The sequence below is a fragment of the Geotrypetes seraphini genome, chromosome 14 (assembly GCF_902459505.1).
Source record: "Geotrypetes seraphini chromosome 14, aGeoSer1.1, whole genome shotgun sequence".
Lineage (NCBI taxonomy): Eukaryota > Metazoa > Chordata > Amphibia > Gymnophiona > Dermophiidae > Geotrypetes > Geotrypetes seraphini.
This window is the reverse complement of record NC_047097.1, coordinates 12,322,571-12,350,243: the sequence shown is the minus strand read 5'-3', so window position 1 is coordinate 12,350,243 and position 27,673 is coordinate 12,322,571. Positions and strand designations below refer to the sequence as shown.

The window sequence follows — 27,673 nt, the reverse complement described above, 5'->3', positions numbered from 1 at the left end:
GCCCCGATAAACGAGCACTTACAGCCCAGGAAGCGCTGCTTCGGGGGATTCCTTTTCCGTCTTCCAGCCAGCCTTCCATGTCGGGTGCCTTCCTGCAGGTTGGAGGACCTCTGTCTGGGCCTGCACGGCCGGGTGGCGTCCCGCCTGCGCGTTGCGTGTGGCGTGCACAGCGTCAATCATCAGCGTTGTGCGTGTCGTGCACGGCGTGCGGGTGGGGCGGCGCTCGGCTGCGTGGTCTCGGGTGGGGCTCTCCGGCATGTGAGGGGTATCTGACGTGGAGGGCTGGCCGGCGGATGGAGGAGGCATCCCTCTGAAGGCACTGCGGGGTTCTCCGGCGGCTGGCAGACATTACACGCATCCCCCCGAAGCGGCACTGTGGGGTTCTTCTTCGAATGGCGGACGGAGGAGGCAGATGGAGGAGATGGCGCTGCAGCACCCGGCCCTGACAGGTACAGACCCCAGGTTCTGGAACCAATCGTTGCTGTTGCCACTATTGTCTATGGGGAACTTTGCTTTGATAAACGAGCACTTTGGATTACGAGCATGCTCCTGGAACGGATTATGCTCGTAATCCAAGGTACCACTATACTGCACTAAGCCCATTTTGACCATGTCCCAGAAAAAGGCTTTTTTCTGTTTTAATTTTTCTATTTTTCTATTAAAAAAAAATTAATGCAGGTGCACTTTTTATTTATTTATTTAAAAAATTTATATACCACATACGTAAAATCTTGTTTCCCTACGATTACCACATATAACATAGACATATCTAAACAACATCATTAATCATCCCTGTTATAAACAGGGACAGAGCGCAAATTCCATCAACTTGCTGCCTCCTAGTGCTCCTGTGTTAACCCAGCATTAACCAGTTAACATGTGCTAATGCAAACATTCTAGCTAGTTAGTGTTGCAGCCATATTATACATTTTTGTTTTTGCTAATCTTTATTTCTGTGCATTCAAGTGGACTAATAGGACAATCACATCACTCGTTCCCTTGAGACATAACCCTGTTCTGAAGACGTAAAGCCACAGTCACTCCAGTTAACTTCAGTCTTTGGGAAAGGTTTGGCTCTGGTACAAAACTGTTGGCGTGCCTCTTTCATTTGCCAAGTAGATTATAGCTAGTTGCGTGTTAATTAGTAGTTTAAGCTTTCTTTAATAGCTTCCCATCAGCCACTATCACATCCCTGTTGGACTGCAATTTGGAAGGTGCGTGTGTAGGGTTATGAATCCAAGAGGTGTCAGCAAGATTTACTGACTTTAAACACCTCTCCTCTGGCTTTTCCCTTTGCCTGTTGGACGGGTTTAAAAAAAAAAACAAAAAAACCACCAACAACCCTTTTGTCATCTGTTAAATCTTATTGCGTGACTGACCAGGGCGCTGCAGGGTTGTCCTGGGAGTTAAAAGCACCTCATTCCCTTCTCACGCAATCCCCCAGAGCAAACTGTCTACAGCTAAAGCAGCTGCCCTTTCACCTCTGAATGCAAACACCACCACCGAAGCCTTGGGCCGCCGCTTCCTGCAAAAGCCAAGCGACCTCTTCGGGGGCAGCGTCCTAAGCCATTTATCTCCTCTTCCCTAAAGCCTGTGTGCAGAACACGTAGGAGGCACATTTAGATAAGGTGATTTCTGTATTTGATCAGCATTTTATTATATTCCAATGGTCTAATATCCAGTGGTCTTCTTGCATTGTAGGTCATGTTTTCAGAAGGTCCGATAAAACACTATCCCCCTCTTTTACTAACCCCCTTTTCTACAAAGCCGTGAGGTAACTGCCCCGAAGCCTTTTAAGGGCTCCTTTTACAAAGCCGCGCTAGGGCCTTAACACGCGGAATAGTGCCCGCTAAATTGCCCCGCGCACTAGCTGCTACCGCCTCCTTTTGAGCAGGCGGTAGATTTTCAGCTAGCACGCGCTAATCCGGCGCGTGCGTTAAAAACGCTAGCGTACCTTTGTAAAAGGAGCCCTAAATCTCTATGGGCTTCGGGGCTGTTGCCACGTGGTTTTGTAGAAGGGGGAGGGGGGGGTAAGGTGCGCTAATTGAATTAGCGCACGCTAAACGCTAACGGGTGCATGCGATTTAAAACTCAGTTGCTGATAAGACAGAATAATTTCTGAGTAATTGTGATTTTCATGTCTTTTGCCTGTCTCTCAAACTAGAGCTGCAATTTAAAAATCAGATGGTTGCTGACCATAAGATAGAATATTCCTTAAGTAACTGTGATTTTCATGTTGTTGTTTATTACTTGTATCTCATATTAGAGTTATTTTTTTCCTTTGGTTTTCTCGCTCTTCCAGTACACTTGGAAACTTTTCAGCACACATTCAAAACCGTGCATATCAGTTTTTCAGATCAGTCCTTGGTCCTTTTCTACCCCCACCAATTTCCGATCCTTCCCCACAGGTCTCCAGTAGAGAAACTCTGCCAAAAAGGCTTCTCACGCGAAGCTGGCCAATTTTTAACTCGCCGGAGCTGGGGCAGATGCAGGGAGGGCTCACTTGGGTACCCAGCTAAACTTTAACCAGACACGTCCTCTTCTCCAGGCTTTTCTCTCAGTGCACCCACTTATCAGCCCTTATCTTTTGGTTGGCATTATTCTCTCCTCCTCCCCCCCCTCCAATATATACACCTGTGCCCAGTCATAAGCACACTAATGGTGTGCAAAGAATTCAACATTTTCACCCAAACCACAAGTGTCTGTGCATGAACTTTGGAGGTGAATGCAGAAGTAAAATACATTTAATATTATTAGGGATGGATATTAGAATTTAAGTAACCTCTTTCAGGAGGAGATATAAACAGTTTAATATCTGTTTATGAGTATTTCACGGGGAAAAACGTTTCTAGAGAAAATTAACTTTTTTCCCTTCTATTTCATAACACATTTCATTTGGCTTGCTCAACAAGATGAATTATTGATTTGTTTAAATCTGAGTGTCTTAATTTTCATTGGTTTATGGAAAACGTATGGTCACATTTTTGCATTATTTTCTATCTGATTGGAAGCACTGGAAGAAACTCAGGCAGGGCTCTAATAATAATAATAACAACTTTATTTTTGTATACCGCCATATCCAGGGAGTTCTAGGCGGTTCACATCAATTAATCTGAGTTAATACCAATTGATCAAAGTTGCAGGCAATGAAGTAGTTGAGGTTGGAAGGAGTAGGAAAGAGTGGGTCAAGGGGGAGAGGGTAGGGTAGTACAATAGGGGGAGGGGGTGGAGGTTTTGGTTCTTTGAGGAGGGGCATTAAGGGTCCTGGCCTTGGAAGAGGTGAGTTTTGAGTAATTTTCTAAAGCCGAGGTAGGTGGGGGGGCCTCGAGGATCATTTGGGCTAGCCATGGGTTTAGTTTGGCAGCCTGGAAGGCGAAGGTTTTGTCGAGGAATTTATTGGAGTGACAGAGTACTGTTTGGGAACTGCCTAGATATCTAGAGATTTATCTTCAGAGCATACAAATGGCTGCAATAAAGAAAATAGAAGTCATGTGTGTGAAATAATTCGCATATATGACATATTTGCATGCAATTATGTAATACTATTAAAAACATTTGCATTGAAAGCTTAACAAACACAATGACATTAGAGGAACAGCCTAAGAGGAAGGGGTGCTGAAAAGTTCTCAGCCCAACCAAGAAGAGAATGAGGTGGATATGGTTCACTAAATGATCTGAAACAATAAAACATAGAAATTGGTTTCTGCAAATCAGACCTTAAATAACACTCTTTTCAGCTCCAGTGGCAAAATATCGCTCTGTATTTAGGAAGTTGGTTGGTTGGGCTGAGAACTTTTCAGCACCTCCTGGTATGTAATAAAAGTGAGCCAAGGACAGGACAATCAAGCCATTGTGACATCACTGATGAGGTTGGCTCTTATTGGTGGAATGAGGCATTATGACGTCACAATCTCAACTCTGGTTACCAGAGACTGAAACTCGTCACACTACCAGGGTGGGCTGAAAAGTTCTCAGCCCAACCAAGAAGAGAATGAGGTGGATATGGTTCATTCAATGATCTGAAACAATGTCATAAAACATAGAATTTTGTTTCTGCAAATTGGTACTTACATAACACTCTTTTCAGCTACAGTGTCAAAATAAGGCTCTGTATTTAGGTGGTTGGTTTGGCTGAGAACTTTTCAGCACCCCTTCCTGGTCTAGAGAGGCAGGTGGAGACCTAAACCAGGAGTCAATTTCCCACTAGTTCTTCAGATCCTAAGCAGATCTTTTTGGTCCATCTCTCCATTTAGGCACTCCTTAGTCTGAACGCTATCTTAAGTAGAAAAATAACTCCCATACTTGGACTGTGATTCTCATTGAGCCTAGATTAGAGAGGGAACAACTGAACCTAAATTCTAAAGACTTAACCGTTTATTTCTGTTTTCGCTTTGAATCTTTCATTAAAATTCTTTGAGGTACAAAGTACATATTTATTTAAGGAAATAAGTGACTCGTTCAATACCAAGTACAGTTTTTCAGAAGTGAGCTAGAAACATAATTCAGAATAAATTTAAGAAGCACAGATAAAACAACAAAAGTCCAGCGTTCAAGGTCACACACAGTGAGTGAGCAATATGAGCTAATGGAACCTGGATCTCTCCCTGTCATAAAAATAGCATTTGATTATCATAGTGATTTTACCTACTTTTTACTAATTCTGTGTTTTCCTCACTGCACTAGAATAAAACATGTTCAAATCTAAATCAGTTCCATACCTCTACTCAAAATGATTAAGGAAGAGGACGCAAAAAGGAACCGTGATCCGTGTGAATTCCCAGATCATTTTTTTTTTTTAATTCTTTATTCATTTTTAAACGTACAATAAGTGCATCAATATAATATAACAAATAGATCATAAATATATCACTTAATAGTCATCAAGAGTACACATAAAATGCTATTAACCCCCACCCTCCCCAACCCTTCCTATTATATAATCAAATACAATGTACTATATATATTAATAAAATAATAAAATTATCCCCCCTCGTATCATTTTTAACGTGGATCTCTACTTGGAAATGTCAAAATAAATAATCGTTACAGTTAAAAAGAATACCTTAACTAATTCAGGGATGACTAAAGGTCTAATTTCCCTTACATTTAGGAAGGGGTGCTGAAAAGTTCTCAGCCTAACCACCCAACTTCAGGAAGGGGTAAAACGCGGACCTGACGGACCTCGCGGATCTAAACCCGTACGGCCTTAAAAATCTGAGGACTGTGTCGGTCCGTGTCCCTGCCGCTGACAGACCTTGATTGAGATTTGAGCACTGACGGATCCGTCTCGGCATAGGGAGGGAAAAGTGTTAGGATCCGTCAGCGCTAAAAATCTCTTCGAGGTCCGTCAGAGCCAGAGACTAGTGCTGGAGCGGCAGAGCAGAAGCCAAGAGAGCGGGGAAAAGAAGTCTCCAAACTCCAGCACTAGTCTCTGGCTCTGACAGACCTCGAAGAGATTTTTAGCGCTGACGGATCCTACCACTTTTCCCTCCCTTTGCTGAGACGGATCCGTCAGCGCTAAAATCTTATCAAGGTCTGTCAGAGCCAGAGAATAGTGCTGGAGAGGCAGAGCAGAAGCCAAGAGAGCGGGGAATAGAAGTCTCCAAACTCCAGCACTAGTCTCTGGCTCTGACAGACCTCGAAGAGATTTTTAGCGCTGACGGATCCTACCACTTTTCCCTCCCTTTGCTGAGACGGATCCGTCAGCGCTAAAATCTTATCAAGGTCTGTCAGAGCCAGAGAATAGTGCTGGAGAGGCAGAGCAGAAGCCAAGAGAGCGGGGAAAAGAAGTCTCCAAACTTCAGCACTAGTCTCTGGCTCTGACAGACCTGGAAGAGATTTTTAGCGCTGACGGATCCTACCACTTTTCCCTCCCTTTGCTGAGACGGATCCGTCAGCGCTAAAATCTTATCAAGGTCTGTCAGAGCCAGAGAATAGTGCTGGAGAGGCAGAGCAGAAGCCAAGAGAGCGGGGAAAAGAAGTCTCCAAACTTTAGCACTAGTCTCTGGCTCTGACAGACCTGGAAGAGATTTTTAGCGCTGACGGATCCTACCACTTTTCCCTCCCTTTGCTGAGACGGATCCGTCAGCGCTAAAATCTTATCAAGGTCTGTCAGAGCCAGAGACTAGTGCTGGAGAGGCAGAGCAGAAGCCAAGAGAGCGGGGAATAGAAGTCTCCAAACTCCAGCACTAGTCTCTGGCTCTGACAGACCTCGAAGAGATTTTTAGCGCTGACGGATCCTAACACTTTTCCCTCCCTATGCTGAGACGGATCCGTCAGCGCTCAAATCTCAATCAAGATCTGTCAGCGACAGAAACTACAAGCGGCAGGGACACAGACCGACATGGACCTCAGATTTTTAAGGTCCGTCAGGTCTGTGAGGTCCGCGTTTTATCCCTTCCCCCCAACTTCCTAAATTCTGAGCCTTATTTTGCCACTGGAGCTGAAAAAAGTGTTATCTTATTTCATTGAGTGCCAATTTGCAGAAATGAAATTCTGTGTTTTGACATTGTTTCAGATCACTGATTGAGCCATATTCACTCTTCATGGTTGGGCTGAGAACTTTTCATCACCCCCCTCCTAAAGATTAAGATAACCCTGAATTGTCTATATAAAACATCTCCTCCGAAACTCGAGTTGTGACCCACCGAACCTTTGAATCTTTCTTTAAGAACTCTTTCAGAAGTTCTCTCCAAGGACTGGAAATCCTAAACTTTTCTCCAAAATCCGACACCCTGGACGCACGGGAATCGGGACGCCTAAAAAAAGTTCCCTCTAAAGATAGAACCCTAGAATATCAAAGAGCTGGACCTAATAATGGGAACCCCCCAAAAAACATCTGTTTAAAGATAGGATTTCAGAGCATCAAAGGGCTGCACCAATGATGGGGAGCCGAACCCCCCTCCAGTAATATAGGCACAACCCAAGAACTGTATCTCTCAGCATAGGTGCCAGCTCTGTGAGCGCTTAAGCACCCCTGAGTATTGAGGAAACCCTTTCATGGCGTAATTTGTGTCGAGTTTAATACCCTCAACCCTTTTGAAAATTTGACTCCATCTCTGTGAAAACACTCTGTATAAGACTCCCCAAGCATCCAAAGACCTGAACCTGACGAGTTTGGGCTTGGAGGATGAGATGTACGGTGTCTGCATCTATGGTTTTTCTTACTATATAGAGCATTTTTGACCCCAGTTCGTTTACAAAAATTAGATAGCTCTAAGTCTAACGGATGCTGGCATTGTCATCTTGAAGCAGGGACATTAGATCATTTGCTCTTCTATTGTCCAATGATACTTAGCTTTTGGAAGTCCATTTGGGGACAAGTAAACAATTTACTAGAAAATCGGGTGGCACTATCGTATGATACTGTATTATGTGGTACATCAATGAGAGCTAAGAGCCAAATATCTTCTAAAAATAACAAACTTTTGCTTATTATGACAGGGGTTACCATACAACAAATTACGATAAATTGGGAAAACTGGGATAGGTTGAGCTATAATTTTTGGTGGAGTTCGTTGTGCCACGTCTTTCAAAATGGAATGAGTAATTGCCACACAGCGGGGGCATTTTAAGAAGTTTAAGGATGTTTGGAAGCCTTTAACAAAATATTGTACAGAATGAATATTGGTTATTTTTTCCCTTTATTTATACACGTCCGGAGGGGGGGGGGGGGAGGAGGAGGAGGAGGAGGAGGAGGGAGGGGGGCTGGATATGTTATGTTTCTTGTCTGAAATTAAATTCAAGGTACAGGGGGGGGGGGGGTTATATTTGACATATATTAGTTTTTGATGGAATATTAAGTGTTCTTAAAGCGTAAAGTGAATATATCTTAAGTTGCACTCATTGAAAGTTGTAAAAATGAATAAAGAATATATATTTTAAAAAGACCTGAATCCTTGAATCTCTTTTCGCTGATTTCAGCCTCTGGATGATCTCTATGAAGATCGAAGGTCACAAACCTTTCTGAGGACTCGGGGGGGGGGGGGGATCTCTGCCCTCGCCTGAGATTGGAAAATTGCAGACCGCACGCACTTCGTGATGCTCTGCTTCCTGTTACATTATTTTTTTTTGCAACATCCCTAGTTTTGCAGATAGAGATGCTAAGATGCTGCACCGCTCCACTACTCATTCCATCACCATTTTCAACCTTTGCATTTGCACGTTGTGTGCAAGGCGCTTTTCCACATCCGCCGCCCTATTTTGCCTTTACAGCGCTTCCCCCGTCTTCCGCCGCGCTCCGTCCTCGCATTGTTTTGATCATGTCGATTGCCTCTCTGGTTTTATATCGTTTTATGATCGTTGGGTTTTCTTTATGGGGCGCACTGGAAAGTTTGCGCAATCTTTCCTAGCGTGCCAGTTACTTGGGATTCCAGCCGCTCGGCTCCCTTTGAACTGGCATCAGGTGACGGCGGGGCATTAGCCAATCAGCAGCAAGGAGGTGGATATAAATTGCTGGCGATGCGCAGGGGCGATTGTCTCCGGGCGATGAGTTGAGGAGCTTCTCGACTGAGCCTCGAGGACAAGAAAGCGGCCTCCGCGCGCCAGGTAAGGAGAGTTTCACGAGCGCTTCGCGCACAACCAAGACCCCGAGAGAGAGAGAGAGAGATGGAAATCCCAGGAGTACAACAGGGTCAGAGAAGCGAGGGGAATGAGAGACAGATGTTTATCCACTGCACAATGAGACTGGTGTAGACTTTGATTTCTTGTAATATATATATTAATGCTTATATCTGTTCTTCCTGTGAATATATAGATAAGGGAAATAGAGAATTCCCCCCCCCCCGTATATTCTTTGGTTCATTTTGCAAGAAAATAAAGGGGTGTGAAAATGAATGATTCATTTAAATAGACAATTTCTCTTTATTTCTACTGGGATTTCCTGGCTTTTTTGGTAGTAAAATAAATCTGATTTGGCATTTGAAAGGACCAGTATTTATGGTCCAGGTTAAATGAGATATGACATGATATGTTATTGCTTTTTTTTTTTTAATTATTTTATTTGTTCAACTTTTCAAATTATAAACAAGCAAATCAATACTTGAATACAGATATGTAAAAAACAAACAAACAACCCAAAACCAAGTAAAAACAACAAAAAAGGAGTCCAACAGGGTCTGCAGAACAACAAGCGAAGAGCAAAAAGCAAACTGCAGACTAATATGTACAAGATCTGACTTGGTTTGTAATAAGGTGGTATCAATAACTGCATTAAATATTTGGTATAATAAACACTGCCTGCATCTTGTACATATTAGTCTGCAGTTTGCTTTTTTTGGTTTTTGGTTTTTTTTTTAAAAAAAAACAACACATAAAATTATATTACCAAGCACCACTTAAATCAGTAGTGTTTGGAAAGAAAATAATTATTAATTATTTAGTCCACTACAATGAGTAAAGATCCAAGTTTTAGAATTACATTATCAAGGAAATTTTTTTCATTCATCTTAAGAAGAGCTCAGGAGACATTGATCGAAAACCCCAATAGCCTGGACTTAAACTGCCGGAGGGGCTATCGATGTTATTGCTTATTAAACTTTTCAACAAAACAAGGAGAGAAGGGAGGTCCCAACCTAAACTGCAATAGAAAACCAACCGAGAGCAAACAAAACAAAACTGCAGATCCGTACAAGACGTAGGCAAAATTTATTGTGACAAAATAATTATATGCAAACCCTTTTACCAATCAAGGGACCCGACACGGTCCGTGTTTCGGACAAACCTTCATCAGGGGTCCATGGTAAAAAAAGGGAGGATAACAAAAAAAGTCACAAAAAATTGTAGAGTAGCAGCAAACCATCGCGACAGTTCATTGCAGTTGATGAATCTCGACGTCGCTAACACTTTGCTGCTACTCTACAATTTTTTGTGACTTTTTTGTTTTCCTTTTTTACCATGGACCCCTGACGAAGGTTTGTCCGAAACATGGACCGTGTCGGGTCCCTTGATTGGTAAAAGGGTTTGCATATAATTATTTTGTCACAATAAATTTTGCCTACGTCTTGTACAGATCTGCAGTTTTGTTTTGTTTGCTCTCGGTTATTAAACTTTTCAGCACTTTTTTTTGGGGACTGGGCACCTAGCTGGTTGCGTGTTCTGTATTGCAATTATCTGGGATTCGTAGCTTGGTTCAGTGTTTAATTATTGTAGGGAGGTTGGCATTTGGTCAAAGTGCTGCAAGGTGAGGTTGAATGCTTGCTCTGCTGATTTTCTTTGAATCAACCTAGAGAGCAAAAATGTTAATGAGTGGTATACTTGCCAACATTTCTTACCTGTTACTTCATTAAAAGGTTCAAATATAAAGAATGTTTTCTGACAAATTGTCTTCCTTCCTGGAAGGGGTAAAACGCAGACCTCACGGACCTGACAGACCTCGTGGATCTAAACCCGCACGTCCTTAAAAATCTGGGTCCGTGCCGTTTGTAGTTAGTTTCTGGCTCTGACAGACCTCAGTGACAATTTAGCGCTGATGGATCCTAATACTTTTCCCTCCCTATGCTGAGACGGATCCGTCAGTGCTGAGGTCTGAGGTCTGTCAGAGCCAGAAATTTAACTACAAGCGGCACGGACCTCAGATTTTTAAGGACATGCGGGTTTAGATCCGCGAGGTCCGTCAGGTCCGTGTTTTACCCCTTCCCGCTGCTTTGTGAAGAATAAAAAGTGGGCTTAGAGCATGTGTGTGTGTGTCTAATAACATGTTTAATGTCCCACCCACACCAAATTTCCTCACAGGGTCATATGCTTGGGATTCTTACATATACATAGATACATACATTCCTCATAATGTAGGCTTCATTAGAGAAGGGGTAAAACACGGACCTCACGGACCTCGCAGATCTAAAACCGCACATCCTTAAAAATCCGAGGTCCGCGCCACTTTTAGTCTCTGGCTCTGACAGAGCTCTATGACAATTTAACTCTGACGGATCCTAGCATAGGGAGGGAAAAGCATTAGGATCCGTCAGAGTTAAATTGTCATAGAGCTCTGTCAGAGCCAGAGACTAAAAGTGGCACGGACCTCAAAAGTGGCGCGGACCTCGGATTTTTAAGGATGTGATGTGCAGTTCAGATCTGTGAGGTCCGCGAGGGAGCCGGGGGCCTGAGCTGAGCTGCAGGGAAAGCGAAGGCGGACTTGTCAATGCACGGACCTCGGATTTTTAAGGACGTGCGGTTTTAGATCCGCGAGGTCCATAAGGTCTGTGGCACGGACCTCGGATTTTTAAGGACGTGCGGTTTTAGATCTGCGAGGTCCGTGAGGTCCGCTTTTTACCCCTTCCCGCTTCATTAGTTCTACATATAACTTATTCTATTTCCACAGATAATACTCTCATCTTCCCAATCCTTGCAGACTGAAATCCTTGTTTTATTACTTGGGACTTGGTTTGGCCACTGCTGGAGATTCATCCACAGCAACTCCTAGCTCAGATACTGCATTTGAATATTTTTTAAAAAATTTGATTTGATGTATCATCATTCGCTGAATACAGCATGGTGGTTTAAAATATTTTGTCTAGAACACTGGTTCCAATCCTGTCCTGGAGGACCACCAGCTAGTCAGGTTTTTGGAATAGCCATAATGAATATGCATGGGACAGATTTGCATGCCTGTCACCTCCATTATATGCAAATCTCTCTCATGAATATTCATTAGGGCTATCCTAAAAACCCGACTGGCTGATGAACCTCCAGGACAGGGGTGGGAACCAGTGTTCTAGACAACACATTTTGAACCACCATGCTGTATTCAGCAAATGATGATATATCAAATCAAATTTTTTAAAAATATTCCAGTGCAGTATCTGAGATAGGAGTTGCTGTGAATGAATCTTTCTCAGTCTTTTTAATTTTCATATTTATTCTGCACAGTACAGGAGTAAGCCCGTCTTAGTTAAAATGTCAAAAATCTTCACATTACAATATTATTATTATTATTAGGATTTTATATACTGCCTATCAAGGTTATCTAAGCGGTTTTTACAATCAGGTACTCAAGCATTTTTCCCTCTCTGTCCCGGTGGGCTCACAATCTATCTAACGTACCTGGGGCTATGGAGGATTAAGTGACTTGCCCAGGCTCACAAGGAGCAGCGCGGGGTTTGAACCCACAACCCCAGGGTGCTGAGGCTGTAGATCCAACCACTGCGCCACACACTCCTCCTGGTAGCACTAATAGGAACTCATACACTGTACAACATGCCTCCCCTGATTGTATGTTATCCAGGAGGGGTGTAAATATCACACTGACCTCTTTATACATGTGCACTCCCCCCATCTTCATTTGGATAGTGGATGGTATGGTTGGGCAGACTAGATAGGGCATATGGCAGGGGTGTCCAATGTCAGTCCTCGAGGGCCGCAGTCCAGTCGGGTTTTCAGGATTTCCCCAATGAATATGCATTGAAAGCAGTGCATGCAAATAGATCTCATGCATATTCATTGAGGAAATCCTGAAAACCCGACTGGACTGCGGCCCTCGAGGACCGACATTAGACACCCTTGGCATATGGCCTTTATCTGCCTTCATTTTTCTGTTACCCAGTGCCACTGGGCACATGAGATAATGATCACTGGCCAAGCAAGATTAAATATTCTGCACAAATCCCCCCTTCCCCACAAAACTACTTAAGCTCTAGTCACTGGAGCCAAGTGGTACATTGGATTCTCAATTTTTGGCTTCCATTAAAACAGAAGTAATATTTCAATTTTTCTAAATACAACCCCTCTTTTTACAAAACCTTAGTGTGGCTTTTAGCTCTGGCCATGGTGGAAACAGCTTTGACACTCATAGAATTCCCATGAGCACTGAGCTGTTATCACGGCGGCTGGCACTAAAAAAACACACTACCCTGGCTCTGCTTTCCCTTTCTGTCTTATGTCTAGATCTTCCAATTTTGTTACTATATTAAAATTTTGTATGGTGAGTTTTACTTAAAGAGACCACAGACTGATCCCAGACCCATCATATCTGGTTTGTTTTTAGAGAAGAAACCTAAGTGAATAGTGATGAAGTGTTGTCATAAATAAATAACCATGTTTAATATAACTCTTTTACAGAAACTTTCAAGGCAATCTTCACAAATCCACAAAGATGACTAGCTTTGTGTTGCCCATACCGAACAACAAAATTTCCATCTCAACTACTGAGGTCCTTATTGCTTCAGTGGTCTTCAGCGTACTCTTCTTGATAGTGAGATATTTCAGAGAGAGGACCCCCAAAGGGTTAAAGAAGCCCCCTGGACCATGGTCTTTCCCAGTGATTGGGAATATACTGGAGCTAGGTAAGAAACCTCACTTGAGTTTGACCAAGATGAGCCAGACCTATGGAGATGTGATGCAAATCCAGATTGGCACCAGACCTGTGTTGGTGCTAAGTGGGCTGAACACACTCAAGCAGGCACTCATAAAGCAAGGAGATGATTTCATAGGCCGTCCACATTTACAAACATTCAGTTTCATTGGTGATGGCCAGACTTTGAGCTTCAGCACGGATTCAGGGGAAGTATGGAAAATTCGCAGAAGGCTTGTTCAAAATGCATTGAGGACTTTTTCAACTTCACCGTGTTCCATGTCTACCTCTTCTTGTCTGATCGAGGAGCACATCTGTAATGAAGCAGAATACGTTGTGGCATCATTTCTGAAGAAAATGGAAGAGAAGGGTAGTTTGGACCCTTACAGGTACCTGGTAGTCTCTGTGGCAAATGTGGTATCTGCCATGTGTTATGGTAAACGATACAATCATGATGATCAAGAGCTGCTGAATCTGGTGAATCTGACAGATGAATTTGGGAAAGCAGCTGCTGCTGGAAACTTAGCAGATTTCATCCCCATGCTTCAGTACCTTCCCAATCAAACAATGAAAGTATTTGTGGATCTCAACAGGCGATTCCAATGCTTTGTACAGAAGCTCGTCAATGAACACTATAAGAGCTTTGACAAGGTGAGAGCAAAAGGCATGCATGCATGGCAAGTGTTCAATGCATTTCCGCTGACCTGGACTTTATTTGATAAACATCAGGCACCATTTTCTCTGTGGTCCTTTTCAAACTTCTTATCTTTCTATTTATTTAACTTATTGGCTTCATGACTTGCAATAACCTTCACTTTGAATGTTCCCATTTCAGAACAATATTCGAGATATCACCGACTCCTTGATTGATCAGTGCCAGGAGAAGAAAATGGATGAAGATGTCAAAATTCAGATTTCAAATCAGAAAATTGTCAACCTGGTCAATGACATCTTTGGTGCCGGTAAATAATATTGTCAAAATAAATCTCAATCTAAAGTTTCAATCTAGAAATCGGGGCCGTCTTTTACAAAGGTGCGCTAAGCGTTTTAGCGTGCGTTTAGCACACGCTAAATCCACGCGTGCGCTAACCGCTAACACGTCCATAGGAAAACATGCATGCATTGATTAGTACACACTAATTACCGTGCGCTAAGAAAGCATAGCGCACCTTTGTAAAAGAGGGGGCAGGTTTCAATGGCTCACGTTCACTGGGAAGCTACAGTAGGGGAGGACCAAATTTCCAGCACTCAAAAATGGGAAAACTCTTTAATGACAAAGCACCAATTATATAAGAGTTCCTTGATGTAGGTTTTCCCCCTCATTTTGGTTTGTTGTGGCTCATGTTTATCAGAGAAATGCTTAATTTTCTATCCTCTTGCATGCTGAGGAACCCAATACATTACGATGTAATTTGTCTGTTATATTCATAGCAGTTCCATACATGTGTATTTCTTGTTAATTTGTACACCAATCTGGTCAGGAAAATAGTATATAATCATTTTGAAATACCTAAAATGGTACTACAAAAGAATTTTTTTTTTTCAGACTCTCTCATTCTTTCATACTCTAGGGTTTGACACCATCACAACTGCCCTGTCCTGGAGCCTCACATATTTGGTGATTCACAAAGATGTACAGCAGAAGATTCATGAAGAGCTGGGTATGTCATGTGTTCTGATCCTTTATTTTTCTATTGACATATAATCCAGTCTTTGAATAAGTAACTTGCGGACAGAGGCCGACTGAAAATGCTACCAAAGCTTATTGTCTGGTTTTGGCCCAAACTTAAACTGGAATCTAAAAATTGGCTATGTGAATGCAAATCAATGAGGCCCACTGGGTTTTGTCAGAAGTTGCAGTCAGCAGCCCTCTGATAAAACCATAGGAACTGCAAGCACAGGCTGACAACTGGGAGAGCCATTTTAACAAATACTTCTCAACAAGTCTGGCACACAAGTCGATGTAGATAAGGACTTCATCTAAGGCAAGGCAGATATTGGGTTGTATCAATAGAAGTTTCGTCAGCCGAAAGCCTGAAGTCATAATGCCGTTGTACAGGGCCATGGTGAGACCTCATCTGGAGTACTGTGTGCAATTCTGGAGACCACATTACAGTAAAGATGTGCGCAGAATTGAATCGGTTCAGCGGACGGCCACCAGGATGATCTCGGGGCTCAAGGGTCTCTCGTATGAAGAGAGACTGAACAAATTTCAGCTCTACACTCTCGAGGAATGTATGGAGAGGGGAGACATGATCGAAACATTTAAGTACCTCGGTCCTGGGTCCACTCCTTTTCAACATATTCATAGGGGATCTGACTCAAGGGCTTCAAGGTAAAATAACACTATTCGCCGATGACGCCAAACTATGTAATATAGTAAGTGAATGCAGTTTACAGAATTATATGACGCAGGACCTGCTTACATTGGAAAGTTGGTCCTCAACCTGGCAGCTAGGCTTCAATGCTAAGAAATGTAAGGTCATGCACTTCGGAAGCGGAAATCCATGCAGGACGTACTTCTTGAACGGAGAAACTTTAACTAGGACTTCAGCAGAACGAGATTTAGGAGTAATCATCAGTGCAGACATGAAAACTGCCAATCAAGTGGAGAAGGCTTCATCTAAGGCAAGGCAGATATTGGGTTGTATCAATAGAAGTTTCGTCAGCCGAAAACCTGAAGTCATAATGCCGTTGTACAGGGCCATGGTGAGACCTCATCTGGAGTACTGTGTGCAATTCTGGAGGCCACATTACAGTAAAGATGTGCGCAGAATTGAATCGGTTCAACGGACGGCCACCAGGATGATCTCGGGGCTCAAGGGTCTCTCGTACGAAGAGAGACTGAACAAATTGCAGCTCTACACTCTTGAGGAACGTAGGGAGAGGGGAGACATGATCGAAACATTTAAGTACCTCACGGGACGTGTCGAAGTGGAAGATGATATTTTCTTTCTCAAGGGACCCTCGGCCACAAGAGGGCACCCGCTCAAACTCAGGGGCGGAAAATTTCATGGCGACACCAGAAAGTATTTCTTCACAGAGAGAGTGGTTGATCATTGGAACAAGCTTCCAGTGCAGGTGATCGAGGCAGACAGCGTGCCAGACTTTAAGAATAAATGGGATACCCATGTGGGATCCCTACGAGGGTCAAGATAAGGAAATTGGGTCATTAGGGCATAGACAGGGGGTGGGTTAGCAGAGTGGGCAGACTTGATGGGCTGTAGCCCTTTTCTGCTGTCATCTTCTATGTTTTTATGTTTCTATGAGACAGGACGGTAGGATAATTAGTGCTATAAAATAATTAGGTAATTAGCTTGATGCTGCATTACGCTCGTGTCAAGGGGACACCCAGGCACAATTATTTTTGCTTGTTTCAGTATTCAGACTAGCGGAAACAATTTGGCCAAGAAGAGCTTTTATTACCAAAAGAGAAAATGCATAGAAAAATATAACCATTATCACAAATGGTCACAATTATTATTTATACTTAGAGCAATAGTTATAATCTTTAAATTTTGGGGTTTTTTTTACTCTAAGATGCTACAAGATTTCATCCAAATCAATCATTTCATTCATTTAATCCATTTCTCTGAATATAACAGCAGCATATAACCATGCACTGATTATAGATAGACAGTTGCATAAACAATTGGTAAATACTGTTATTCCCTCAGCAAAAGACCTATATATATAGCACCAGGAAAATATATTGGAACTAAGATTTCCTAAGGAGATAAACAGCTATGGTATATGACTTGGCTAAATCACCGAATCCCAAAAGCATTTCCACTAACTAAACCCTTAGTGAACGGTAGGAAAAATTCCAGCTTACCATTGGATCTTGTCTTAAGCACCCTTCAGGTGATAGCTCTTGGGAAATTCTGTGACAGAATTGTATTTTCCTTTGGGCCAATTTGGACCTCATAGGAGAGTCAGAAAGGCATGTGAGCACCAAGTTTAAACACACTACCCCAAAATATAGTTTATTGTTATTGTTCTTTTATTATTTTCAACAAAGCAAAAAGTCAGCCAAAAAAACCAGGAAAGCTTCCAGTTCAACAATCAGGAAAAATAAAGCTCCGCCAACAGAGTTTTCTAGGATTCATTCAGACTTCAGGTTCAGTCCGGGCTTGCTTTATCCTCAAAGACAAGAAAACACAGGAGAGTCAAATCCACTAAACTAAACCTTAGGTTTGTATACCGCACCATCTCCGCGTGCGCAGAGCTCGGCACGGTTTACAGAGGTTGAGAGGAAAGGAACTACAAAGAAAGGGTATAGGAGAGGGACTGAGAAGATAAGAGAGGGGCAGGGAACTAGAGAACGGGAGGTGATTAGATTTTTGAGAAGAGCCAAGTTTTCAAGCGTTTACGGAAGGATTGGAAGGAGCTAGAATTTCTGAGCGGGGATGAGAGGTTGTTCCAGAGTTCCGTAGTTCTAAAGGGGAGGGATGTTCCGAGTTTTCCTGCGCGGGATATACCTTTTATAGATGGGAAAGATAGTTTCAGTTTTTGGGAGGGTCTAGAAGAGAGCGGGTTTGAGGAATTCCAGAAGAGTGGGATAACGGGAGGAAGGACGCCATGTAGAATCTTGAAGGCTGAGCAGGCACATTTATAGAGGACTCTGGAGTATACTGGGAGCCAGTGGAGCTTGGAGAGGAGTGGGGAAACGTGATCGAACTTGCCTTTTGCGAAAATGCAAGATCAATACTCAAACACGATGGAGTGGATCAGTCCAAACAGAGACTGAACTCTGACTATTTCCCAAAATTCTTGAATTCAACAAACATGGGACTTGACATGCGCATGTTTCGGCCCAAATGGCCTGCTTCAGGAGTTTCACAAGTCTGTGTAAATAAAAGAACATCCAAAAGTCAAGAGGGCATCACATGGCACGCGGTACGAACAATGCAAGTAGTGGCATGTGTGCCATGTGATGCCCTCTTGACTTTTGGATGTTCTTCTGAACTCAATTAACTGTGCAATAGCTTTCTGGATACTGAAAGATGTTCCTTTTCAGGGGCTTTTATCATCAGACAATCACTTTGAATTGCCAAGGAAAGCTTTCAAATAACATTACAGCTTTGGAAACTATGGGCTCCATTTTCTAAGGTGTGCCAGCATTTTTAGCGTGCGCGATAGATGAAAATACTAACGCAAGCTCTATTAGCTACTCCGCGCACTAATGCCCTAATGCAACTTAGCAAAAGGAGCCCTATGTTTCAATTGAGTGGTAGAAGTTTTAAGCAAATGTGAAAACTCCTTATAATAGGCTAGAAGTGACTTGTATTTTTTCCAAATTTTGTTTGTGCACCATAGACCAGGTCATTGGCAAAGAGCGAAGACCAAGGCTGTCAGACAGACCTCTGTTGCCGTACATGGAAGCATTCATTCTGGAGGTGTTGAGACATTCATCATTTATACCCTTCACAATCCCACACTGGTAATGTATTCTCAGACTAATTATAAGAAATGTCTTGATATAGTTGCTAAATACATAATTAGTCTCCTGCTAGCCACAGACTAAAACAAAGTCTTCAAAGCTGCTCTCACTATTTGATTAAGAGGAATTTGCCCTAAAGTTTGCAGCAGCAATGGCACATTCCATCACCTTAAGGTATTGCCTTCATGATGTTAGCAAACCAACATTAAATCTTAATTTTTCATTTTAAGGATATCCCAGTCTACCCTTAGGGATGTGATTCTCAGTCTTGAAGATTTTCTGAAAAGCATTAGTCTAGGATTAAGCTGTTTGCCTCCTTTCCTGATCTCTCCTCCCCTTATAAGAGTAGAAAATATTGCATCTGGGCCTCCCTTCTCAATAAAATGCAAGGCCGCTAAGTACTAAAGATATTGCTGCATACAGAATTGGTAGGATACAGAGTACAGGACCAACAGGTCCAGTGTTTCACAGCCAAAGTAGATATAATTCAAGGAAAGCATTTTGAAAGTAAGCAGCAATGTGATAATTTCTGAACAGCACTCATCACATAGACCAGGGGTAGGGAACTCCGGTCCTCGAGAGCCGTATTCCAGTCGGGTTTTCAGAATTTCCCCAATGAATATGCATGAGATCTATGTGCATGCACTGCTTTCAATGCATATTCATTGGGGAAATCCTGAAAACCCGACTGGATTACAGCTCTCGAGGACCAGAGTTCCCTACCCCTGACATAGACAAACTGAAAAAGGTTTGCCAATTAACATTTGTGGCTATGTTCTCTTGCAGCACAACCAGAGACACTTCACTGAATGGTTATTTTATTCCCGAAGGAACATGCATCTTTGTCAACCAGTGGCAAGTGAACCACGATGAGTAAGTATAGTTTAGGTTGATTATAATCTTTAATGATTACATTCTATACGCTAATGTAGTCCTTGACCCCTAACCATGCAAGGTCGGTGCTCCTAGAGAATTAGGGACGCATTTTTCAAAGCAATCAGACACACAAAGTACCATAAGTTCCTATAGTATTTTGTGTGTCAAAGTGCTTTGAAAATGTGCCCCTTAATCTTGTCCAATCTGCAGGGGAAATGAGGACCTAATATACTACAGTACTTGATTATAGCTAAATATATATTTCAACCTGTAGATCAGGGGTGTCAAATGTCAGCCCTCGAGGGCCACCATCCGTCAGGTTTTCAGGATTTCCCCCCAATGAATATGCATGAGATCTATTAGCATCCAATGAAAGCAGTGCATGTAAATAGATCTCGTGCATATTCATTGGGGGAAATTCTGAAAACCCAACTGGATTGCGGTCCTCGAGGACCGACATTTGACACTCCTACATTAGATTGGGGAAAACTTGCAAGTGGCTAGTGTGGAGTGGAGTAGCCTAATGGTTAGTGCAGTGGCCTGAGAACCAGATGCAATTCCCACTGCAGCTCCTTGTGACTGGGCAATTTCGCTAAACCCTCCATTGCCCCAGGTACAAAATAAGTACTTGTATACAATATGTAAACCACAGAAAGGCAGTATATCAAATCCTGTCCCCTTTCCTTTCCCTTTAGTTAACCCTTTCAGGACCAAGGGACATATTTGTCCCATAACTTTAAAATCCTATCAATTTTGATTGGGATAGTCTACAGTTCTAAATTTGATATATACGGATTCCATATGATACTGCCTTTATGTAAACAAACTGGTTCCGACATTCATTCATTAGCGTCGTTGCCAGATTGACGAGAAGATTCACTTGCCACACTGTCCATAAGCCAGAAGTGTGATTTTTTTTAAAAAAAAATAATGATATTTCACAAAAAAAATCAATTTTTTGGCATCTGCAAGCCCTTTTTACCATAAAAATGTCGTCAAAACCACAAAAATTGGCCTACGATCCTTATGGTCCTGAAAGGGTTAAGTATGTTCATGGGTCTTATACATTGGGTATATCCATGCAGGTTAGTTTACCTTATAAAATCAATAGACGACAAAAAAATTAGGTAGAACAGATAAACTCAAAACATAATAACGGGACTAACACAAGTAGGAGGGTAGAAAAAGGAGAACAGTACTACCTGCCAGGTAGTGAGGAGTGGCCTAGTGAGGTTGTGTGGTCAAATCCCAGAGCTGCTCCTTGTGACCCTGGGCAAGTCACTTAAACCACCATCGCCCACTGCTTTGAATGTGTAACCACAAAAAGGCGGTAAACAAGTCCCATTCCCTTTCTCCCTTTACTGTCTTTCAAATGCTTTGGTGAAATAGTCTTATGATTCTCTCTAAAATTTACAGTAGGAGGACTCAGATCACATATACATAAGCAATGAGTTCTACAGAACAACCTGATTAGTTGGATAACCAGGGTGTAGTTTGCAAATGATGTTCAAATGAAAGCAATACAGTACTTTTTTACTCCCTTTTGTATTTCTTGCCCACATACTATCATAGAAATAGAATGACAATAGATATACATAAGCAATGAGTTCTACAGAACAACCTGATTAGTTGGATAACCAGGGTGTAGTTTGCAAATGATGTTCAAATGAAAGCAATACAGTACTTTTTTACTCCCTTTTGTATTTCTTGCCCACATACTATCATAGAAATAGAATGACAATAGATAAAAACTATACAGCCTATCCATCCATACCAACTACCAAACTCTACAATCCTTTCCGTTCTCTCAGAAATCAACTCTACTTGACCTAAGTTTTCTTGAATTCAGATACAGCCCTCATACCATTCCATTCATTGTATCCACCATTCTCTCTGTACAATATTTCCTTACATTACTCCCAAGTCCATCCCCTTTCACCTTCATCCTGTGGCCCGTTGTTTCACAGCTTCCTTTCAGTTGGGCCTACCTCCCATACATTTATGTCATGGAGGAATTTAAATGTTTCACACTATCAACATGCTAAGGAGAAGAGATGCATAAGTATCAAACTACTAAATCAATAAACAGGATGCATCCCACACTGTCTATATAGAGTGGCATGCAAAAAAATTATTAATCAACCAAAGGGGCTTCAAAGCATAATCTGAACCAAAACTCCAGATGCATCAATACCTTTAAAGAGTATTATTTCTAATCATCATCCCACCCTGAAAACCAACCAGAGAGAAAAAACTCTGTAAACAGAGAAAGTCTGTAGCAAAAAAAAACAAAAACGGGGTACCAAAACTATTAATTAGTGTGTCACTCTACACCAGTGGTTCCCAAACCCTGCTCTGGGAGGACCCCCAGCCAGTCGGGTTTTCAAGATATCCCTAATGAATATGTATGAGAGATTTGCATATAATGGAAGCGACAGGTATGCAAATCTCTCTCATGCATATTCATTAGGGATATCTTGAAAACCCGACTGGCTGGGGGTCCCCCCAGGACAGGGTTTGGGAACCACTGCTCTACACAAACAATGTAATCTATTCATGCAAGAGGAAACACAGCACACTTTGAATGTTGGAAGAGGAAGTTAGTTTCCTGAGGCAGCTCATTGCGAAACAAGGTCTTGCAAGGACTCTTGTCGAATGTGAATGTTTATAACGCAGCGGAGGACACAAGTTTGGATTACAATCATTGTTTGAGGTAGAAAAATGTGGCGTTTGGTTTTTTTTTTTTTTTTTTTGAAGAATCATTGATGAAATTTAAGCAGCAGTAGTTTGCCCATGTCCAATATGAGATAAATACCTGCGCTCCCGCTGCTATATTTCTCTTGCATGAATAGATTACACTGTTTGTATAGAGTGTATAGAGTGACAGACTAATAGTTTTGGTACCCCCATTTTTTTTTTTTTTTTGCTAGAGGCTTTTTTTCTGTTTAGAATTTTCTCTCTCTAGTTGGTTTTCCAGGTGGGCTGATTATTAGAAATAATACTCCTTAAAGGTACTGTATGCACCTGGAGTTTTGGTTCAGATTATGCTTAGAGGCCCCTTTTGCATGCCGCTCTACACAGACAGTGTAGGATGCATCCTGTTTAGGAATTTAAATGTTTCCATTATTCCTCCCTTCTCACACATTTTTCCCCAAACTATACATATTTAGATCTTTGTCTATTCCCGTAATGCTTTATGATAAAGACTATAACCATTTTTAAAAGCTGCTGTCTGGACCTACTCAATCCTGTTTCTTTTGACTATGTGGTCTCCAGAATTGTATGTAGTACTCTAAATAGGATCTCACTAGAGTGAGGTATTAAACATAGCAACATGATGGCAGATAAAGGCCAAATGGCCCATCTGTAGCATTCACCATTTCCTCTCCTGAAGAGATCCCACGTGCCTGTCTCATGCTTTCTTGAATTCAGATAGTCTTTGTCTCCACCACCTACCGGGAGACTATTCCATGCATCTTCCACCCTTTCTATAAAAAAAATATTTTCTTAGATTACTCCTGAGCCTATCACCTCTTAACTTCATCCAATGCCTTCTCATTCTAGAGCTTCCTTTCAAATGAAAGACTTGACTCATGTGCATTTATTGCCACGTGGATATTTAAATGCCTTATGACAAAGACCACCAATCATTTTAGCAGCCTTCCTCTGGACCGACTCCATATCACCTAAACTAAACTACTTTGGCTCGGCCCTAAACTTGATCAATTACCCACTTCCATCCCACTGCCCACAGGCTCCTCTCTACAACTGGAATTCTCTAGCAAAGTTCTGGGCATCACCATAGATTCATCATTATCCTTTAACGACCACCTCAACTCCCTGATAAAAAAATGCTTTTGCAGCCTTCACATGCTGAGGAAAGTGAGATCTTGCTTCCACCAAAAACACTTTGCCATCCTCGTACAATCCATTATCCTCTCCAGATTGGATTATTGCAATTCCATTTACCTAAGCTTAACAAAGAAAAGCCTCCACAGACTCCAACTAATCCAGAACACCGCGGCCAAACTTATCTTCTCAAAAAGTAAATTTGACCATGTCACACCGCTCCTATCCAAACTCCACTGGCTTCCCGTTATTTCCAGGGTCTACTTTAAATGTGCCTGCCTAACCTTCAAGATCCTCCACGGTATCCTTCCTCCTTTTATCCCTCTATCCTGGAATTCCTCAAATCCAACCTCCACTAGATCCATTCAAAAATTAAAACTATCCCACCCCTCCTTAAAAGGCATCTCCCTTGTTGGTAAACTTGGCTCTTCCCTCCCTTTCAGAATCACTCAGCTCTGGAACAGTCTCCCTTCCCCTCTCCGCAATTTGAGCCCCCTTCTACCATTCCGTAAGCATCTGAAGATCTGGCTCTTCTCCAGAACGTAACCCCGTCCCGCTCCTGGCACTCTCACACCAACCTCTCTTCTCTCATACTTATATAATTCCACTGGAGTTCCGTTCCTTCCCTAACCATGTAAACCGTGTCGAGCTCCATCTGCGGAGATGATGCGGTATATAAACCCAAGATTTAGATTAGATTAGATTAGATCACCTCCTTTTTCCTCCTGGCCATTCCTTTCCCTATGTATCCAAGCATCCTTCTGGCCTTGCCATTTCTACCTGTTGTGTCACCTTAAGATCATCAGACACAATCACTCCCAAGCCCCACTGTTTGATTAACAGATGTACTTCACCCCCTACACCAGTGTATCACAAACTGTGTGCTGCGAGATGCTGGCAAGGAGGAGAGGCATTTGCTGACTGCTTACAGGATGTTCCTCTCGTGGTGAGAGACACGTCATGTAGGCAGTCAGTTGGCGCCGACGACTCTCCTCCTCTCCCCACACCTCTCCTCCTCCAGGAACCCCCACCGGCAAAGTGACAGGTTCAGGGTCATGGCCGGAGGGCCTCCAAGCCTGCGGATGTCAATGTGATGATATCATGCATTTGCGTGATGTCGTCATATTGATGTCCACACACTTCTAGATGCCTTCTGGCTGCGGCACCGGGTTTAGTGTGCTGTGGTGCCGAAAAGTTTGAGGGACACTGCCTTACACTGTACCACTCCCTTGAGTTTACGTAGCCCAAATGCAAGACCCTGCATTTTTTAAGATTAAATCTTAGCTGACAAATTCTAAATCAGTTTTCGGATTTATATAATATTGTATCTATATAACAAGCCTGCACTGAAATAATATTTCTTATTTTTCAGGAAACTTTGGAGGGACCCATACACATTTGACCCAGAACGTTTTCTTAATGCTGATAGAACTGGGCTAGATAAGAATGAGGTGGATAAGGTGACAGTTTTTGGCCTAGGAAAGAGAAAATGCATTGGAGAGACCATTGCCAGGCTAGAACTGTTTCTCTTCTTGGCCATCTTGCTCCAACAGCTGGAGTTCAGCATGAAGGATGACCAGAAGTTGGACCTGTCAACTGAATATGGTCTCACCCTGAAGCACAAACGATATGAGCTCAAAATCAGGCAGCGCTTTCTGAACGAGAATAAGGAGTGATCCACCCAGTGCAACTCTGATGGCAGAAGAGCACATTCTCAATGTTTTAACAAGTTGAGTTTGAACATTACGGTTCATTACTCAGCTATGGCAAGGAGAGAGAACTGAGGGGTTTTTATTCAGGCTGTGATCTGAGAGAATCTTAGATCATTGTGGTTACCACATTATATCAGCAATAAGAACAGCAGATTCTGACATCAGTCCCAATGCACATGGACTTTTCAGCACAAAGTGCATGAATTTCTCCTAACAGTACAGCAAATGCTGTCCAAAGCAGTTAATTTAGTGATAAAGATAAGCCACTCTCACCGATAGCGACTCTAAAGTAAGGTAGTGGCATGCTGGCTTAACTATGGTGTTAAAACACCTGGAAAGATTCTGGCAGAGTAATGCCATCTTACTATTACTGGATCCAATTTGCAAATCTACTGGAGATCCATTTTAAATTAACAATAAATAAATAGGGTTACAAGAACAAACAAGCATACACTACTTGACTGTGTATGTGTATGAGTGGATTTGACAAATCCAAGGAGATCAACTGCTACATTGATTCTTAAATCCAAGTTCATTTGCAATACTATTTAGAGGTTTAAAGCACAACAAAAAGTGCCATATAAACAAAGATTATTTTTCTAGTGTTTAATACAGAATGAAAGATGCAATAATTGCACAGTAAAACAGTATCAGGAAGGTCTCCCACTTAGGAAGAAGGAAGTGTTTTTAATAAGCTGTTTATGCCTTTTAGCCATTTTGTTCTTGGACTATAAAACAGAGGTGCAAAAAGGACTTTTACATATGCAATCAGCAGAAACCTGTGTGATGGCCACTAAATTCTATAGTGTCTTTCCTGGCCTTGGTTCCAGGGTGTTAAGTATATGTGGTTCAGGATCTGTATACAGGTATCTCTACCAAAGCATTTTTGAGACTTCTAGCCTCTTTTTTTTTTTTTTTTTTTTGGGGGGGGGAGGGAGCAGGAAGGGTCAGGGAAGAAAGGACAAATCCTCAAACACTTTTATACAGTTGAACACATGTAAATAGTGATTTGACACAGTTCTGCTTATATCCAAAATGAAGGAACACACAAATGAAGAAACTCTGTGAGACTTACACAGCTCTTTAATATTTTTAAGTGTTTATTATGTGCTTTTACTGTAGCCATATTTTATCAAACTTGGTGTGACAAACTGAAAATACCATATATATGAATTCTTTAACCTAATAAAAGTATGAGAAGTTGACAGTTGTATTTATTTATACATCATTTTAATCAACCTATTAGCAGGCAGATTCCACAAAAAAGGAACCTGCAGTGGTTGTTTTCAAGCACAAGTTCTGGCCATCTTACAGTGCTTGTAGGGAAATGATATGACAACGAAATTAAGTTTATATATTAGAAAATGATTTGAGAAATGTATTGCTCTTGATTTCAGAGCATATATCCCCTCTTTTACTAAGGCACGCTAAATCGGCTAGCGTGCCTTAGTAAAAGGACCCCATAGTCCTTGAATTCAGTAATATCATGGGCTTTTTAAAAATTCTGGATTGTGCATTAGGTTGATATAATGTCTGCCATGTAAACCAGTGTCTGGTTTATCCTTTTTTTAGTAGCAATCTGTATCATACTTGGCTTTAATCAGTTTTATAACTAAACAGGAAAACATTCAAAGCTACTTTCTCTTGTTACTGGCGCATAGTTTGGGTAAGCATAAAGAGCTGGTTAAACATATTTTTTTCACACATTCTCACAAAGTTCCTATTTCAAAAGGATATTTACTTCTGTATTAACTTGGAAGCCCAAACGTGCCAGACTTGTTGAGAAGTTCTTGTTAAAATGGCTGACCTGATTGTCAGTCTCTGCTTGCAATTCCTGGGGCTGGAAGATAATCTTTTATGGGTTTAGCAAAGGACTGTTGAGTGCGAGCTCTGACAATCGCCATTGGGCCTCACTAGTTCACATTCTCGCAAACAAACTTTAGTTTTCAGTTTTGTTTTTGGCTGCAAGTGTTTAGACAGTTTTGGTAGCACTTTTGGTTTCGGTCCAAACTGAAAAATAACAGTTTTGGTCAGCTTCTAACATTAGAATTTAACTTTCAAAAAGAAGACTAATGATACAATGAGAAAGATGGACAAAAGTAAAATAAATTAAAAAGAGAAGCAGCTATAAAGATCAAAAATTTATATCGAGTGTGAATGTTCTTAAATAACATCCTGGAAGCCCACATCAGAAATGTTCCACGTATTAAAGAAACAACACTGCAAGTTTCAAACACCACCTCTCACTAAAGCCAATAACCCTAAACAAATAACCAAACTCATTTCTTACTCTCTTTGAAAATGTCCAAATCTCTTTTTTGGTAAGATCTTGTTGTAATACTTCCTTGATAATTCTTTTGTAATCCACCTTGAACTGCAAGGTAATGGCGGAATAGAAATGTAATGTAATTAAAATAAACATAACGAAGGTCAAAAATCTAGCATGATTAAGAAGTGCACTAATGGAGGCTATTAGAGCTAAGAAAGCACCCTTCAGAAATGGAAGAA

At 41.8% G+C, this 27,673-nt stretch overlaps 1 protein-coding gene across 2 annotated transcripts; it reads left to right on the top strand.

The window, feature by feature from the left end:
* The first annotated feature begins 230 nt into the window (after window positions 1-230).
* On the top strand, window positions 231-26,088 carry LOC117348395 (cytochrome P450 1A5). 2 transcript variants are annotated; one of them, XM_033920478.1, is made up of 7 exons: window positions 231-449; window positions 13,054-13,936; window positions 14,121-14,247; window positions 14,857-14,946; window positions 18,605-18,728; window positions 19,515-19,601; window positions 24,826-26,088. In XM_033920478.1, the coding sequence occupies exons 2-7, from the start codon at window positions 13,088-13,090 to the stop codon at window positions 25,127-25,129; spliced, it is 1,581 nt and encodes a 526-aa protein (XP_033776369.1). In that variant the 5' UTR covers window positions 231-449; window positions 13,054-13,087; the 3' UTR covers window positions 25,130-26,088. The 2 variants fall into 2 exon arrangements, with proteins under 2 accessions (XP_033776369.1, XP_033776368.1); XM_033920477.1 differs by lacking the exon at window positions 231-449 and adding an exon at window positions 8,454-8,547.
* Window positions 26,089-27,673: the final 1,585 nt, after the last annotated feature.

Bases quoted from the DNA above. Each gene is read 5' to 3' on its own strand.
- LOC117348395 (XM_033920478.1), top strand. From the start codon at position 13,088: ATGACTAGCTTTGTGTTGCCCATACCGAACAACAAAATTTCCATCTCA. The intron at 14,947-18,604 runs GTATGTCATGTG...TGTGCACCATAG, and splicing joins GAAGATTCATGAAGAGCTGG to ACCAGGTCATTGGCAAAGAG. The intron at 18,729-19,514 runs GTAATGTATTCT...GTTCTCTTGCAG, and splicing joins CCCTTCACAATCCCACACTG to CACAACCAGAGACACTTCAC.